Genomic DNA, 15,956 nt, shown 5'->3' with positions numbered 1-15,956 from the left:
CTCAGTGGGTTAAGGATCTGGTGTTGCCGTGAGCTGTGGTATAGGTTGCAGATGAGGCTTGGATGTGGCATTGCTGTGGAAGTGGTATAGGCTGGCAGCTGTAGCTCCGATTCTACCTCTAGCCTGGAAAGTTCCATATGCTCTGGGTGCTGCCCTTTAAAAAAAAAAAAAAGAAAAGAAAAGGGAAAAAAAAAAGTGTTGAAAGGCTAAATTCTAAAAAAGAATTAAGATTGAGAAAAATGTCTTTTTTAAAAAAGTGTCTTTGGAATAAAGACAACAGCAAAGCTTGAGGCTTAAATCCTGTACTTTGCTCCTTCACTGGGGGATCAAATGTCAATAGAAAGGGAGTGACAATGAAATTAAGACCAAGCTGAGAGGTAGTGAGATGGTAAAAGAGTGTCACAGTACTTAAAAATAATCCACTCTCTAGGCTTAAATTATGTGGCAGAATGCTAAAAGCACGGAAAAGTGATTATGGGTTCCTTATGTCATATAAGGAAACAGGAAGAAGATGCCAGATAAGCAAGGAGAGGAATTTTCCCCAGAAGAAGGAGAATTTCTTCTGGTGGAGATTTATCCCAGAAAGTTACAGGCTGATGGCAATTCAAAGGGAAATTCTAATACAATTTTTGCACAGATGATTTTAAACTCTTAGAAAAAAGGAATCCACATCAGTTCATTATGAACACCTAGATCAAACCAACTGAACTTTTAGAACATGACTAATAGATTAGTAGAGAGAGTTATTGGATTCCTGGCAGATATTTCCCAATTTCTGATAATTAAGATGGAGAAATTTGAGCCAGTTTGTAATATATTTAATCAAATTTTGGCTGAATATTGCTTCCAAAAATAAGTGATTAATGGATCAGCATCCTCCCAGGAAAAGATTGCTTTTGGTTGCCCCTTTAATTAACAACTTTGATGAAAATGTGAAGATCAAAGTTAGCAGCTTTCTCAGACTGGGAGGGTCACATAGTGAATCTTGATTTTAAACATGTTTGCGGGTTGGTCATTTCCTAGAAACCACCAATGAAATTGAATACAAGATAAATGTAGAGTCCTGAATTCTGCTTCTAAAAGATGAAGTATATTTGTCTGTTAACACATCATCTGAATAAGAACTAACAGTTTAGGAGTTTCATTGGGCTCAGCGGTAATGAACCCAACTAGTATCCATGAGGATGTGGGTTCTATCCCTGGCCTCTCTCAGTGGGTTAAGTACCTGGCATTGCTGTGAGCTCTGTGTAGGTTGCAGACATGGCTTGGATCTGGCGTTGCTGTGGCTGTGGTGTAGGCTGGCAGCTGCAGCTCCAAGTGGACCCCTGGCCTGGAAACTTCCATACGCCACACGTGCAGCCCAAAAACAAAAACAAAACAAAGAACTAACAGTTTAAGTGGATAGAAAGATCAATAAGAGCTGATGGTGTGGTTTAGATTGCATTTAAACTAGTTTGGCCTGGAGATATGTTAATAAAAGCATAGTGTTCTGACCACATTAAGGACGATGATATTTCCCCTCTAGTTTTTTTTCAGAACACATCTTATATCTTACATGTCCCATCTGGGCAGCACATTTAAGCTACTGTCGTAAAACAAGTCTGTTCAGAGGAAGTGCACCACATGATGATGTCTCTGAAAATGAAACATCAGATGAGGAATAATTGAAGAGATTGAGTTTTAGGGTTCTCTAGAGAAACAGAGCAAATAGGGTAGGTGTAGAGACATATGTATATAGGAGGTGATTTCTTATAGGAATTGGCTCAAGTGATTCCAGAGGCTTAGAAATCCCTCATTCTGCCTCCTGCAAGATGGAGAACCAGGAAAGCCAGTGGTAATATTTTGTCCATGTCTGAAGGCCTGAGAACCAAGAGGCTGCTGGTGTAGGCATCAAGGCCAAGAGCTCTGACGTCCAAAGACAGGAGAGGATGGAGGTCCCATCTTAAGAAGACAAAGAGAATGTGCCCCTTATTGGCCTTTTTGTTCTGTTTGGGCTTCAACAGGTTGGCTTTCTTTCCTCAGGCTGCTGATTCAAATGCTAATCTCTTCCAAAAACACCCTCCCAGAAATAATGGTTTACAGTTTTCTGGGCATCTCTTAGCCCAATCAAGTGGACACATAAAATTAACCAGCACAGATCAGATGTGTTTTCAATTTGAAAAACAGCAAAGTTGATGGAAGGGGAGAGTATTTCAACTATGTGACAGGTTGTCCCGGGGAGAAGGGACTAGGTTTACTCTTTGTGCCGATAGACGGAAGAATGAGGATCGTTGAGTAGGATAGACGGCCACTCAACATGGGTATAAGAAAGAACTTTGTGAATGGGGCTGGGCTCCTTCAAGTAGCAGGAAGCTCCCTGTCACTTACAGTATTCTAGGGAGTTCCCTGGTGGCTCAGTGGGTTAAGGCTCCAGCATCATCACTGCTGTAGCTCAGGTCGCTCCTATGGTGCAAGATTGATCCCTGGCCCTGGAACCTCTGCATGCCACAGGCATGGCCAAAAATAAAATATTTTAGAAGTTGGCTCATCATTGGTTAGGAATGGTTTTTGTGTATGTGTGTTTTTTTGTTTTAATAATGATTTTTATTTTTTCCATCATAGCTGATTTACAGTGTTCTGTCAATTTTCTACTGCACAGCAAGGTGACCCAGTCACACATACAATGGATACATTCTTTTTTCTCACATTATCATGCTCCATCACAAGTGACCAGACGTAGTTCCCAGTGCTATACAGCAGGATCCCATTGCTTATCCATTCCAAAGGCAATAGTTTGCATCTATTAACCCCAAATTCCCAGGAATGGTATTGCATGTATTTCTTTATTGAATGTGGTTGAGTCAGGTGAGGCTTCTTTATTTTATATCAATCTAGGAGCATTCTTTGGGTAAAATATACACACAGCATATTTCACTCTTTGCCTAACTTGAGAACTCTTTGCCTTTTTTTTTCTTTTTATGGCCACACCTGTGGTATGTGAAAATTCCTGGGCCAGGGGTTGAATAGGAGCTGGAGCTGCAGCTGCAGGGCTCTACCACAGCCACAGTAACATCAGATCTGAGCCGCATCTGCAACCTACGCCACAGCTTGTGGCAATGCCAGATCCTTAACCCACTGAGTGAGGCCAGGGATTGAACCTGCATCCTCACAGACACTATGTCAGGTTCTTAACCCACTGAGCCACATTGGGAACTCCTGAACTCTTTACCTTTGCCCTAAACCTAGAGCTCTCAACTGTTTGTGTTTTCTTTAAATTTTTTTTTCTTTGTTTTTCAGGCTGTATCCGCGGCCTATGGAAATTCCCAGGCTAGGAGTTGAATTGGAGCTTTAGCTGCCAGCCTATACCACAGCCACAGCAACGCCAGATCTGAGCTATGTCTGCAACCCACACCGCAGCTCACAGCAATGCTGGATCCTTAAGCCACTGAGTAGGGCCAGGGATTGAACCTGCGCCCTCATGGATACTAGTCAGATTCGTTTCTGCCGAGCCATGATGGAATTTCGGAGACCTCAACCAGAATTCCCGAGATCTCAACTGTTAGTTACTAGATTGTTTTTTAGTAAACATGTACAAATCAAATTTATACTGCTGGGCTTCTTAAGTTAGTAGAGAGTCAGTCTTCCCTTGCTGCTTTGGGATTTGAATAGCTGGGACAGATTATGGTTTTCCAATGAACAGTTTTGAATTCACAGCACCTCCAGTTATGAAGATGTCTCTCCTTCACACCAGCCTCCCCACTCCCTGCCCTTAATCTTCTTTTTTAATTGCAAGGACAGCCTTCTCAGTGTCGAGTGGCTGACTGGTCCTTGTTTATGACACGTTTATACATTTTCTTTGATAGGATGGACGGGCAGCATCATCAATTCTGGTTGGTGCTATGTTCATTTTCTGTAATCTGTACTCTACTCCTGGCCCAGCTGTTCGACTGCTCTACGCAAAGCGACCAGGAATCGGACTTTCGCCATCCCACAGGAGGTAAAGTACCTAGATTCAGGGTAGGTGCAGATGTGGTCTAATTGGTATCATGTATCTTTAAAAAATGATTTTTTATTATAGTTGATTTACAATGTTCTGTCAATTACTGCTGTACAGCAAAATGACCCAGTTACACACACACACACACACACACACACACACACACACGTACATATATACATTCTTTTTCTCATAATGTTTTCCATCATATTCCATCACAAGTGATTGGCTATAGCTCCCTGTGCTACGCAGCAGGACCTCATTGCTTATCCACTTCAAATGCAATAGTTTGCATCTACTAGGCATCGTGTATCTTAAAAAAGGAAAAAATAAACTTTTTAAGATAATTGGCGTAATATCTTCTCTTTAGTCCAGGTTTCTTCTTTCTCTTATTTAAATTGCATCTCCTTATTTCCTTTTGGGTTAAGAAAGGATTGTGATGATAAATTCTGATTTTTTTTCTCCAAAGCCAGTTAACGTAAATTTAATCTGCTAGATCAAATAGAAATAGATGTTAAAATATTGAACTAGTATAAACCTCCCATAAGCTTTTCCATTTAATAAACACCTCTTTATTAGCTCTTGGCGGGGGGTGGGGTGGGGGTGGTAAGTGCAACAGTGTCACTAGATAAAAGCTTTCTTAAATTATTGGCAGCTTTCTCTTTTGCCAGTTAATGCTAGAGAAGTTAACACAGTAAATTTTTCATGGTAGGTTAATAATATATGAGAACAAACTTGATATCAAATTGATGGCTTATTTCTTCTAGTGTGTCAACACCAAGAGAATGTCCGTCTTCTGTTTTAGGTACCTGGGCTACATGTGTGACCTTCTGGCGGACAAACCTTACCGTCCGCACTTCAAGCCTCTCACAATTAAGTCGATCACTGTCAGTCCAGTTCCTTTCTTCAACAAACAGAGAAATGGATGTCGCCCTTACTGTGATGTACTGATTGGAGAAACCAAAATATATACAACCTGTGCCGATTTTGAACGAATGAAGTAAGTCATGATACATTTTTTTTCACTTACTCTTGTGAACTGTTCAGTTCCTGTTTAACTTGGATCCTGTTCTGCTTTGAGGACTACATCCTGTGAAATGGCTGATATAAAAAAACAAAGCAAAACAAAACAAACAAAAAACCCTCAACATGGGTGTTAATCATAGAAAAGCACAATTAAATGAAGGGATGCCATAGCCCCCACTTCAAATGGTGAGATCAACTAAAGGACTAACATGAGCTATATTGAAGGTTCAGACAGTGGTGTGGGGTGGAAGACTGGACATTTAAGAAGGAGACTCCCTTGATAAGAATTGGTGAGGGTAATGGGAGAATTAGAAATAAGTGAGGTTTCTAAGTGAGCAGCTAGGTAGATGGTGATTTAATTAAAGAAGTGATAGAATCTATAATAAAGCAGGTGCCAGTGGGGTGGTAGGGGGTGTGGAGAGAAGGGAGTGGGTAATAACAGAAAATGAAATTAGTTTGGAATAGATTGAATTTCAGGATTGGTAGCTAAGACCCTCACAGAGCATTTCATTGCTATTTCTATACTGATCTTGGCAGGATTTTTTTGTTCTCTTGCTGATTTCACTATAAATTAAAAGTTTGGAAAAGGCAAGTACATCAGGACTACATGTATTTAAGAAAAATGATTCCTGCAGATGGGCAGTTGATTTAACTGGAATTCGGGATAGGATGGAGAGGGAGGAGCTGGCCTAATAAGCCCAGGAGCATCCTGAGACAGAATGAGTTTGCACCCAGCGGCACTGGCTGTGCTCGTGACTTTGTTTAAGATGGAAATGGTTCCTGGGTCGGACCTGGGCAGATAGGTGCCTTGGCTAGAGCCACAGAGGACTGCACCTGTTTACCTGTGTTATTGTGCTAAATCAGACTTTCAGTATGTGTTTTTGTCTCTGTTTAAAGAGAATACCGTGTCCAAGATGGGAAAATCTTTATTCCCTTGAGCATCACTGTGCAAGGAGATGTGGTCGTTTCCATGTATCACTTGAGGTCAACCATTGGAAGCCGGCTGCAGGCTAAGGTACGGTTTCAGAAAGAGTCATGACATAAGCGAAGCTGATCCTTTAATAGGAGTATTTCAGAGTCTTTTCTTTACATCACTTTGGGCTTGAGTGACTTCTGTTTTAGAATCTGAAAAAGCATTTTATAGGGGAGGAACCTAAGACTCAGAGGCTTTGCCTTCCTCGGATGATTTTGCCAGAAGATTAGCAGCCATACAACTAAAGAACAAAGCTTGCTCTTTAGAAAACCGTGCCTTTTTAATAGTGTGCCATTTGGACCCGTGTGAGAAGAGAGATTTTTTTTTTTCAGTTTTATAGTTTCATTGAAGTAGAGTTGACTTAGAGTGTTGTGATCATTTCTGCTGTACAGCGAAGTGATTCAGTTATACATGTGCACACATGCATTCTCTTTCCGATTCTTGTCCCACATAGATGATCACAGGATACTGGGTAGAGTTCTCTGTGCTACACAGCAGGTTCCCACTGGCCAGTCATTCCATATACCTCGTGTGCACATGCCAATCCCAACCTCCCAGCCATCCCTCCCCCAACCACTTGGCAACCTTAAGGTTTTCAAAGTCTGTGAATCAGTTTCTGCTCTACAAATAAGTTCATTTGTATCCTTTTTAAAGATTCCACATATAAGTGATATATGATGTTTGTCTTTCATTGTCTGACTAACTGCACTTAACATGAGCATCTCTAGGTCCATCCGTGTTGCTGCAAATGGCATGATTTCATCTTTTTATGGTTGATTAATATTCCATTGTATATAAGTACCACATCTTCTTTATCTGTTCCTCTCTTGATGAACATTTAGGTTGCTTCCATGTCTTGGCTATTGTAAATAGTCCTGCAGTGAACATGGGGTGCTTGTATCTTTTTGAATTACGGTTTTCTTTGAATAGATGCCCAGGAGTACAAGGGATGAATTTCCAAAATATACAAACATCTCCTGCAGCTCCATATCAAAAAAAACTCAATCAAAAAATGGAAAGACTATCTAAATAGACATTTCTCTAAAGAAGACATACAGATGGCCAAAAAAAAAAAAAAAAAAAAAAAAACCATGCAAAGATGCTCAAAATTGCTAATTATTTGAGATCAAAACTACTCTGAGGTACCACCTTATACCAGTCAGGATGGCCATTATCAAAAAGTCTACAAACAGTAAATGCTGGCAAGGGTGTGGAGAAAAGGGAACCCTCTTACACTGTTGGTGGGAATGTAAACTGGTGCAACCACTGTGGAAAACAGTATGGAGATTCCTCAAAAAACTAAAAATAGAACTACCATATGAGAGGAAATATTTCTATTAAGGATATGGGATGAGATAATTATATTTTTTTAATTTTTAAATTGAGATAAAATTCACATAACATAAAATTCACCTTTTTGAAGTGTACGACGTGGTTGTTTTTAATATTTTCAGAAAGTTACAGTATTTTCAATTAGGTACAGCACTGCCACCTAATTCCCAAACATTTTCATTACCTACTAAAGAAACTCTACCCTATTAGCAGCTGCTTTCCATTCCTCCTCCATCCCCTGGGCAACTAGGAATCTCCTTTCTGTCTGTGTGAATTTGCCTGTTTTGGACATTTCATATAAATGGAATCATATAATATGTGGTCTTTTGTGACTGGCTTCTTTCACTTGGCTTAATTTGTTGAGGTTCAAACATGTGGTAGCATATATCGGTACTTCTTTATATGACTAGATAATATTCCATTGTATGGTTATACATCTTTTCTTAATCTCTTCATCAGTTGACGGACATTTGAGTTATTGCCACTGTTCGGATAGTACAAATAATGCTACAAGTATTTGCATTAAAAAAGTTTATCAAAGTACAGTTGATTTAAGATGTTATATTAGTTTTGAATGTACAAAATAGCGATTTGTTATTTTTACAGATTATGTAGCATTTCACAGTTTATAAATATTGGCTATATTCCCTGTGCTGTACTTTATATCTTTGTTAACTTATTTTATAATTGGCAGAGGTAATTTTATATAATTACCTCTTAATTCCCATTCACCTATTTCACCCCTCTCACCTGTGGAAACTAGTTTGTTCCCTGTACCTATGAGTCTGTTTCTGTTTTGTTATATTTGTTCATTTGTTTTGTTTTTTATATTCCACATGTAAGTGAAAACAGACAATATTTATCTTTATCTGACTTATTTCACTAAGCATAAGTCCATCTTTGGTGTTGCAAATGGCAAGATTGCATTCTTTTTATTGCTGGATGATATTCATATTCATATATATGTGTATACACACACACACACACACATATATATCATATCTTCCTTATCCATTCATCTGGGCAATTAAGTTGCTTCCATATCTTGGCTGTTGTGAATGATGCTGCTATGAATTCAATATCAAAAAACCAAACAACCCAATTTAAAAATGGGCAGAAGACCTAAAGAGGCATTTTTTTTCCAAAGAAAATATAGATAGTTAGCAGACACATGAAAAGATGCTCAACATCACTAATCATCAGGAAATGCAAATCAGAACCACAGTGAGGGAGTTCCTGCTGTGGAGCAGTGGGATAATCATCTGGCTTGTCTCTATGGAGGCACTGGGGTTCCATCCCCAGCCTGGCACAGTGGGTTAAGATCCAGCATTGCTGCAGCTGTGGTGTAGGTTGCAGCTGTGGCTCGGATTTGATTCATGGCTTGGGAACTTGCACATGCCATGGGTGCGGCCAAAAAAATTAAAGATACAAAAACAAAACCCCCACAATGAGAAATCACCTCACGCCTGTCAGAATGGCTTTTGTCAAAAAAACAAGAAATAACAGGTGTTGGTAAGGATGTGGAAAAAAGGCAACCCTACTACACTATCGGTGGGAATGCAAATTGCTACACTGATATGGTGTCCACCCCCCACCCCCACTCCCCCACCCTGTGCCCCACCCGAATTAAAAGTAGAACTGTCCTATGATCCTGCACTTTCACTCCTGGATATCTATCTGAATAAAATCAAAACACTAATTTGAAAAGATATAAGCCCCCTATGTTAATAGCAAGTCACTGTGTTTTAATTTATCAAATTTTTGCAAAGTGCATGCTCTGTGCCAGTCACTGTCTAGGAGTGAGGATTGATGAGAATAAGACTGCATCCCTGCCTTTAAGGAGCCTAGCGTAGCAGAGGAAATTCACAAATGTAAAATATCCATTTCCATTGTAGAGGTAGGAGGAGTTGCCATCATGGGAGCAGTTCGTTTCATCCAGCAAGTGCCTCAGAAAGGCCTCAGAGGCTATGACCGTTCAAGGTGGGCCTCTAAGGATGACTTCATCAGCTTGGAGCAGGGGCATTCTGGACAGAAGAAATGGAATGAGTCCAGGTTTGGCAACGTGCAGGAACATAGGGCACTAGCAGATGAGGACAGGTCTTGCCAAGGCAGAGTTCATGGAGAGGAGAGGCTGGAAATGCAGCTGGACCAGTTCCAGATGAGGAGGTTGTTTAATATTCATAGTAAACAAAGATTTGGATGTGGAAGCACTTGAGGGTGTATGACTCCCCAAAGTAAAATCTTTTGGTCTGACTCCCTTTTCACTGATTGATTGTAATGAGCTTCTCTCCTATTTTTAGGTGACCAACACTCAGATATTCCAGCTTCAGTTTCATACTGGGTTTATTCCACTGGACACAACAGTTTTAAAGTTCACCAAGTGAGTTCTCCGTGGGCCCAAACCCCTTTTCAATCCAAACAGCTATGAATATTGGGAGTCAAGTGTCCAAGGCTCATTAGTACTGTGTTGCAGCTCCCTATCCGCCAACTGCCACCCCCCCCCACCCCCTGCCCAAATCCTGTGGTCCAGGATTGTGAAGAGTGGTTTAGCAACTTACAGAGGCTGGTTGCGCTTTATATAACTTTCAGTTGGGTGTGGTTTGTCTTAAACAAAAGTGGATCAGACTTCTTATGGAAAGGTGTAAAATATGTGAAACACAATGTGAGGGAACAAGAGTGAACAAAGAGGGAACAAAGTTTCACTGCTGAGATGCTTTGCGTCTGCACATCCCTTTGTGTTCTGCAGTAGGGAAGGCAGGGAAGTCAGCCATGTGATATGAGCAGTGACCCATCAGAATGACCGCCATAGCACTGAAGTGGGGTCCTGGGGCACCCCGTGTACCAGACATTAGCTCTACTACACTATGTTGCAGTCTAGGGAACTCAAGGGAGTGGCTGAAGCTGGCGTCCTAGGTGGGAGTTGCTGGGGTCAGGTGAGAGATGCAAGTTCAAGAGCTCACAGTGGTGGCTATGGACCTATTTCACTATTTTAACAACTGCCTTGGCTGTGCTGGTGCATCTGCTGAATCTCTCCTCCCTGCTGGCTAGAACACATTCACATGCAGTAGTATCTAAATTCTGGGAGTTGGCATTATTCTGTTTTCTCTAGATAAGGAAACCAAGGCTCAGAAAAGTAAAGTCTCATATCAGGCGAATGGTTGCTTTTTCCATAGAAATGAGTTTGAGAGTTAACCCAGAAACCAGCCTACAACCATTTCCGTGCTGAACATTGGACCCATTCCACTGTTTTTCACTGATCTTATTCTTTTCAATCCCTGTTTAGGCCTGAGTTGGATGCGTGTGATGTGCCAGAAAAATATCCTCAGCTATTTCAGGTGACTCTGGATGTAGAACTACAGCCCCACGACAAAATGATAGACTTAACCCCACCGTGGGAACATTACTGCACGAAAGATGTCAACCCCAGCATCCTCTTCTCTTCTCACCAGGAGCACCAAGATACTCTGGTCTTAGGAGGTATGAGTAACCTGGTGGTTTTGTTTCCAGGATGAAGCCTCTGTGTTATTTATAACATTGACTTGTTTCTTTCCTGTGTTTCATTGATGTCTTTTGTCTTTTGCAGGACAGGCTCCAATAGATATTCCTCCAGACAACCCCAGACATTTTGGGCAGGGTGGCTTCTTTTCCACTCTGTGTTGGCAAGGTACTTCCAAGCATTTTTTTTAAGTTGCATGGTTGATGGTTAAGTTGCATGATTCTTTTCTAAAGATGATTATTCCTTGGCGCCACCTGAAGTACTTTCAGCTTCATGGATGCTCTTAGACTGAGTCATCTTTAGGTTAACCCAACCTTTCCTGTCTAGGCAGTGTTTTGGATCACAGCTTTCCTGGGTTTATGAATAATTGTGGTATTTTCTAGGATCTCCCTTTACACTGTTGGTGCACAAAGAAATTAACAAAGGACTCAATTTCCTGCCATTAACTAAATACTCTAAAAATAGAAAACCTGGCATTCCCCTCCTTCAGCAGGGCTTTAACCATTAGCAAGGAAGAGCTGAGCTCTCCCTGGTGCAGGGAAGGCAAACACTTTGTCTGCATATCTCTGCTACTTAATTTTTTTTTTTTTTGTCTTTTTAGGGCCGCACTCATGGCATATGGAAGTTCCCAGGCTAAGAGTCGAATCGGAGCTGTAGCTACAAGCCTACGCCACATCTGCTACTTGCTTTGACTGCTGTGGCAGCAATAGGGCTCAAACACAGTATCCTTTTCTGCCAAACCTGGAGCTGCGTTTAGAATCTTTCCCCACATGACACTTCAGACTGCTCCCATCAGTAGCTGGCACTGGTGTCCTGATCGGTACCCATTTGCCATCCTTGCTTTAGAGTTTGCTGAGGTTAACTGCAAGGTTCATTGTAGACTTCCATAGTAAGGACTTCCTCTAAGAAGGGAGTAGGAAACTGGCTGGGGTGATGGTGTGCTTAAAATCCTCTTGCTTGATCCTCCTTTGCTGTATAAACATAAGACAGTGTTCCCATTGCCTACTCGGCGTTTTCCGTGTTTGGTAGAAAAATTGTTCATGGAATTCCTTTGAATTGATAGACTTATTTTCAGAATCATCTACTGAGAAATGGGATCAAAAACATTTAAGAATATTGGAAAACCCAGTGAATTCTGGATTTCCCAGCCCCCTCTTGGCTTCCCCTTCATCTATCTTTCTTCCTTATGTAACTTTTTTTTTTTTTTCTTTTTAGGGCTGTACTCATGGCATATAGAGGTTCCCAGGCTAGAGGTTGAATCGGAGCTACAGCTGCCAGCCTCCGCCACAGCCACAGCAACACAGGATCTGAGCCACGTCTGCTACCTACACTACAGCTCACAGCAGCACCAGATCCTTCACCCACTGAGTGAGGCCAGGGATCAAACCCACAACCTCATGGTTCCCAGTTGGATTCATTTCCTCTGTGCCACAATGGGAAGTCCCTCACATAACTTTTAATCGAACTTCACTTTTACTTTCCATTGCTGTTTTAGTGAATAATTTAGAAATCATTCTTTTTAGGCTAAGAAATAGGTTTTTGGCACAACTGCACAGTTTTTTATTCAGATAAACCACACGGACCCAGATGGGTTTAGGAGTGCAGATTTTTTTTTTGCACGTTAGAAAGGCAAATTGGTGCATAAACTGCGTATCACTTAGCCCCCCCCCCCCCGGAAACATCTAATCAAACATGTTAGAATGTCTGCAGTGAAACAACCTCGAGTGAAATCAATGAAATCTAAATACTTTCTCATCATTTCCAGTCGGATTTTTTTTTCCCACTGAGTTTGTGCCACGCTTGGGGAAACCTTTGCTCTTTGTAGCTTTTTGCCTTTCGGAGTTGGGGATGAAGGATGCGGATCTGCATTCGGTTTGGAATGTGGGTCTCCTTGACAGTAAATAACCAAGTTCCATATTAAGACCTCTCTCTGAGAGGGCCTGGAAACTCACTCACCAGCCTCTCTACTCCTGGACCAGATGAGGCCTCTTTCTTGCTGCCCATTTTATGCAGAAAGTATCTCCTCCCTGGTTGGCGTAAGGACCAGGCTAAGCAGAGCCATTCCTCTATTCCCTTATTAGGTGTGGAGTTTGCTGCTGCTCTAGACTATGGGAGAAAGGCCTTGCTTTTGGCTGCAGGGCATATGGAGAAGAAAAAGACAGTGAAGGAAGGCAGCAAAGGACTAGGAAATAATGGGTTTTTTTCCCAAAGCACCTCGTGTAGTGCTGGGAAAAAGAAGATTAAAAAAAAAAAAAAAAAAAAAGAATTCCCTTGCAGCTCAGGGGGTTAAGAACCTGACATTGTCTCTGTGACAATTTAAGTTCGATTCCTGGCCTCGATCAGTGGCATGAGGATCCTGTGTTGCCTCAATGTGCAGTGTAGGTCACAGACACAGCTCGGATCTGGCATTGCTGTGGCTGTGGCATAGGCTGGCAGATGCGGCTCTGATTTGACCCCTAGCCTGGGAACCTCTAAATGCCGCAGGGGCGGCTGTGAAAGAAAAAAGAATAAAAGAAAAACCACTTAAGTCTACTTACTGTTGATATGAGCACGTTCCATCTATCATCTTATGTAATTTTTGCAATAGTCATGTGAGCTAGGTGCTGTTGATTTTTTTTCCCATCTCGCTGTGGAGAAAACCAAGGCACAGAGAAATAAAGTAACTTTCTCTGTGTGACGGAGCCAGTAAGTAGCAGAGAAGGGATTCAAACTCCGGCTGCTTCTAGAGGTCTTGCTGTTCACCCCACACTACACTGCCTCTCAGATGCTTGACAGACGGTAGTGGCCGTGTGAGGTGAAATACCTCCCGTGTTTCATTGCTAAGGGTCTAAAAGCACTGATTTTTTTTTTTTTTTTTCAGGCTGCTCCTTCTCTCTTTCTGAAGTTATGTGCATAGATGCTAACAAAAGGCAGATGTTTTTGGCTTCTCACTAACTGTGTCCTGGCATATTGGTCTTCCTTAGATCAGAAATCAGAGAAATCCTTCTGCGAGGAGGACCATGCTGCCCTAGTGAATCAGGAAAGTGAGCAGTCGGATGATGAACTTCTGACGCTGTCCAGTCCGCATGGCAATGCCAACGGCGACAAAGCTCACGGAGCCAGAAAGCCCAGCAAAAAGCAGCAGGAGCCAGCAGCCCCTCCGCCCCCTGAGGATGTGGACCTTCTGGGTCTGGAAGGGTCTGCAGTGAGTAAGAACTTCTCTTCGCCGGCGGCTCCGCCCACCAACTCCGAACTTCTCAGTGACCTGTTTGGGGGTGGAGGCGCGGCCGGCCCCGCACAGGCGGGCCAGTCGGGGGTGGAAGACGTGTTTCATCCGAGCGGACCGACGTCCACCCAGTCGACCCCACGCCGGTCGGCCACCTCCACCTCCGCATCTCCAACGCTAAGAGCCGGAGAAGGTAATTTTTTCCCTGTTGCGCTTACCTCTCAGGGTTGCGTTATAGCTTTGGGGCCAAGCAGGTGGAATCGAATTTTCCTAATAATAATCTGGATTTTGTCCTGATCTCCCTGAAAGTCCCCGAAAGGTCTATATCTTCATTTAAATAGGGACCCCAAGGGGAGTTCCCGTCGTGGTGCAGTGGTTAATGAATCCGACTAGGAACCATGAGGTTGGAGGTTCGGTCCCTGCCCTTGCTCAGTGGGTTAAGGATCTGGCGTTGCCGTGAGCTGTGGTGTAGGTTGCAGACGTGGCTCGGATCCCGCGTTGCTGTGGCTCAGGTGTAGGCTGGCGGCTACAGGTCCGATTCGACCCCTAGCCTGGGAACCTCCATATGCCGTGGGAGCGGCCCAAGAAATGGCAGAAAGACAAAATAAATAAATAAATAAATAAATAGGGACCCCAAGAGGAAATAGAAATATTGTCCATTTTGATAGGCCAGTCTGAGAGAGAATACTGGAGTGCCTCACCCTTACTTTATTTTAATTTTTTTTTCAGGGCTTTAATCCCTGCACTGCTTCAGTTATTTCTGCTTGGAGGTTCAGGTCGATGAGTTATTATTAATAAAAGTGGCTACTATTTGTAGGGTACTCACTGTTTGCCAAACCTAGAATTTAACTGGAGCCATGAATTTAATCTTTATAAAAACACAATAAATATGAGTTGTTATTATCTCCATTTGATAGCTGAGGAAATAGAAGCTTAGGGTCAAATTAGTAGCATGTTTTTATACAGCTAGAAATTGATGGGGCCAGGGTCCAAAACTAGACCATTTGACTCCAGCACTTGCTCTTGGTTTTCCTGTAACGCCTTCCTGGAATTGTAGTTTTCCAAGTACACTTTGAACAGAGAAGTACGTGGTTACTTCTCGGTATATTTAAGGGACTCTTGCCAGCAGCACAGCTGGTGGAGCAGAACAGTTAGTGCCAGCTAAAGAGTTTCAGCCCAAGAGGTTCAGTCCACTTCACTCTGCTCATTGCCACAGACAAGTCACCCTTTCTGTGACTTGTCATCCACAGGTTTTTTTTTTTTTTTTTGACATTTACAAGACAGTGGAGTTGGGTAAAGCAGAGGTCCCTTACAGCCTCTGAAGAACCAGCTGCCCTCGTTACTGTCGCCAGTAACCAAAATGGCATCCTCTTAGGAAGAGGAAAGAGGAATGTCTCAACTCTCCAGGCATGTGATAACCTTTAGAAACTTGCTTTCCCAGACTCATCCTTGGTGTTCTCAGAAGGCTTGGGGATGGTCTTGAATTATGGTTGTTCAACTGGAGGCATTTTTTAGTTTGTTAAAGTGTCATTGATTTACAGTGTTTTGCCAATTTCTGCTGTACAGCATAGTGACCCAGTCATTCACACACACACGTATATACACACACACACACACACACACACACACACAGTCTTTTCCTCATGCTGTCTTCCATCATGTTGTATCCCAAGAGATTAGATGTAGTTTCCTGTGCTATATGGTGGGACCTTACTGCTTACATTCTTTATATGAATGAATTTCAGAATCCTGGACTGTAGGTGCTAAGGCTCAGGCTGCTACCCTGATCATTGATGGAGCCAGAGTGATGGCACCCTGAATCCCAGGCTGTTTCCTTTATACTTCAGCAGTTCTTACTCACCAAAGTGAACAGAAGCTCTGTGAGGAAAAAAAGTCCCCAAGATCAAGATAGTGTAGTATTTGACGGTCACCTTTTCTTTTCTTTTCT

The 15,956-nt window shown here is 42.2% G+C and overlaps 1 protein-coding gene across 10 annotated transcripts in view; it reads left to right on the top strand.

The window, feature by feature from the left end:
* Positions 1–15,956, top strand: part of DNAJC6 (DnaJ heat shock protein family (Hsp40) member C6) — a 170,896-nt gene that overhangs the window by 128,652 nt on the left and 26,288 nt on the right. For all 10 annotated transcript variants that reach the window (XM_013988882.2, XM_021093584.1, XM_021093582.1 and 7 more), the window contains 7 exon segments: positions 3,843–3,976; positions 4,782–4,976; positions 5,900–6,017; positions 9,608–9,687; positions 10,591–10,784; positions 10,891–10,971; positions 13,767–14,201. In XM_013988882.2, coding sequence (XP_013844336.1) covers positions 3,843–3,976; positions 4,782–4,976; positions 5,900–6,017; positions 9,608–9,687; positions 10,591–10,784; positions 10,891–10,971; positions 13,767–14,201 — 1,237 coding nt within the window.

The sequence above is a fragment of the Sus scrofa genome, chromosome 6 (genome assembly GCF_000003025.6).
Source record: "Sus scrofa isolate TJ Tabasco breed Duroc chromosome 6, Sscrofa11.1, whole genome shotgun sequence".
NCBI classification, from domain to species: Eukaryota; Metazoa; Chordata; class Mammalia; order Artiodactyla; family Suidae; genus Sus; species Sus scrofa.
The sequence above is the reverse complement of the archived record's forward strand: the minus strand, read 5'-3'. Positions and strand labels throughout refer to the sequence as shown.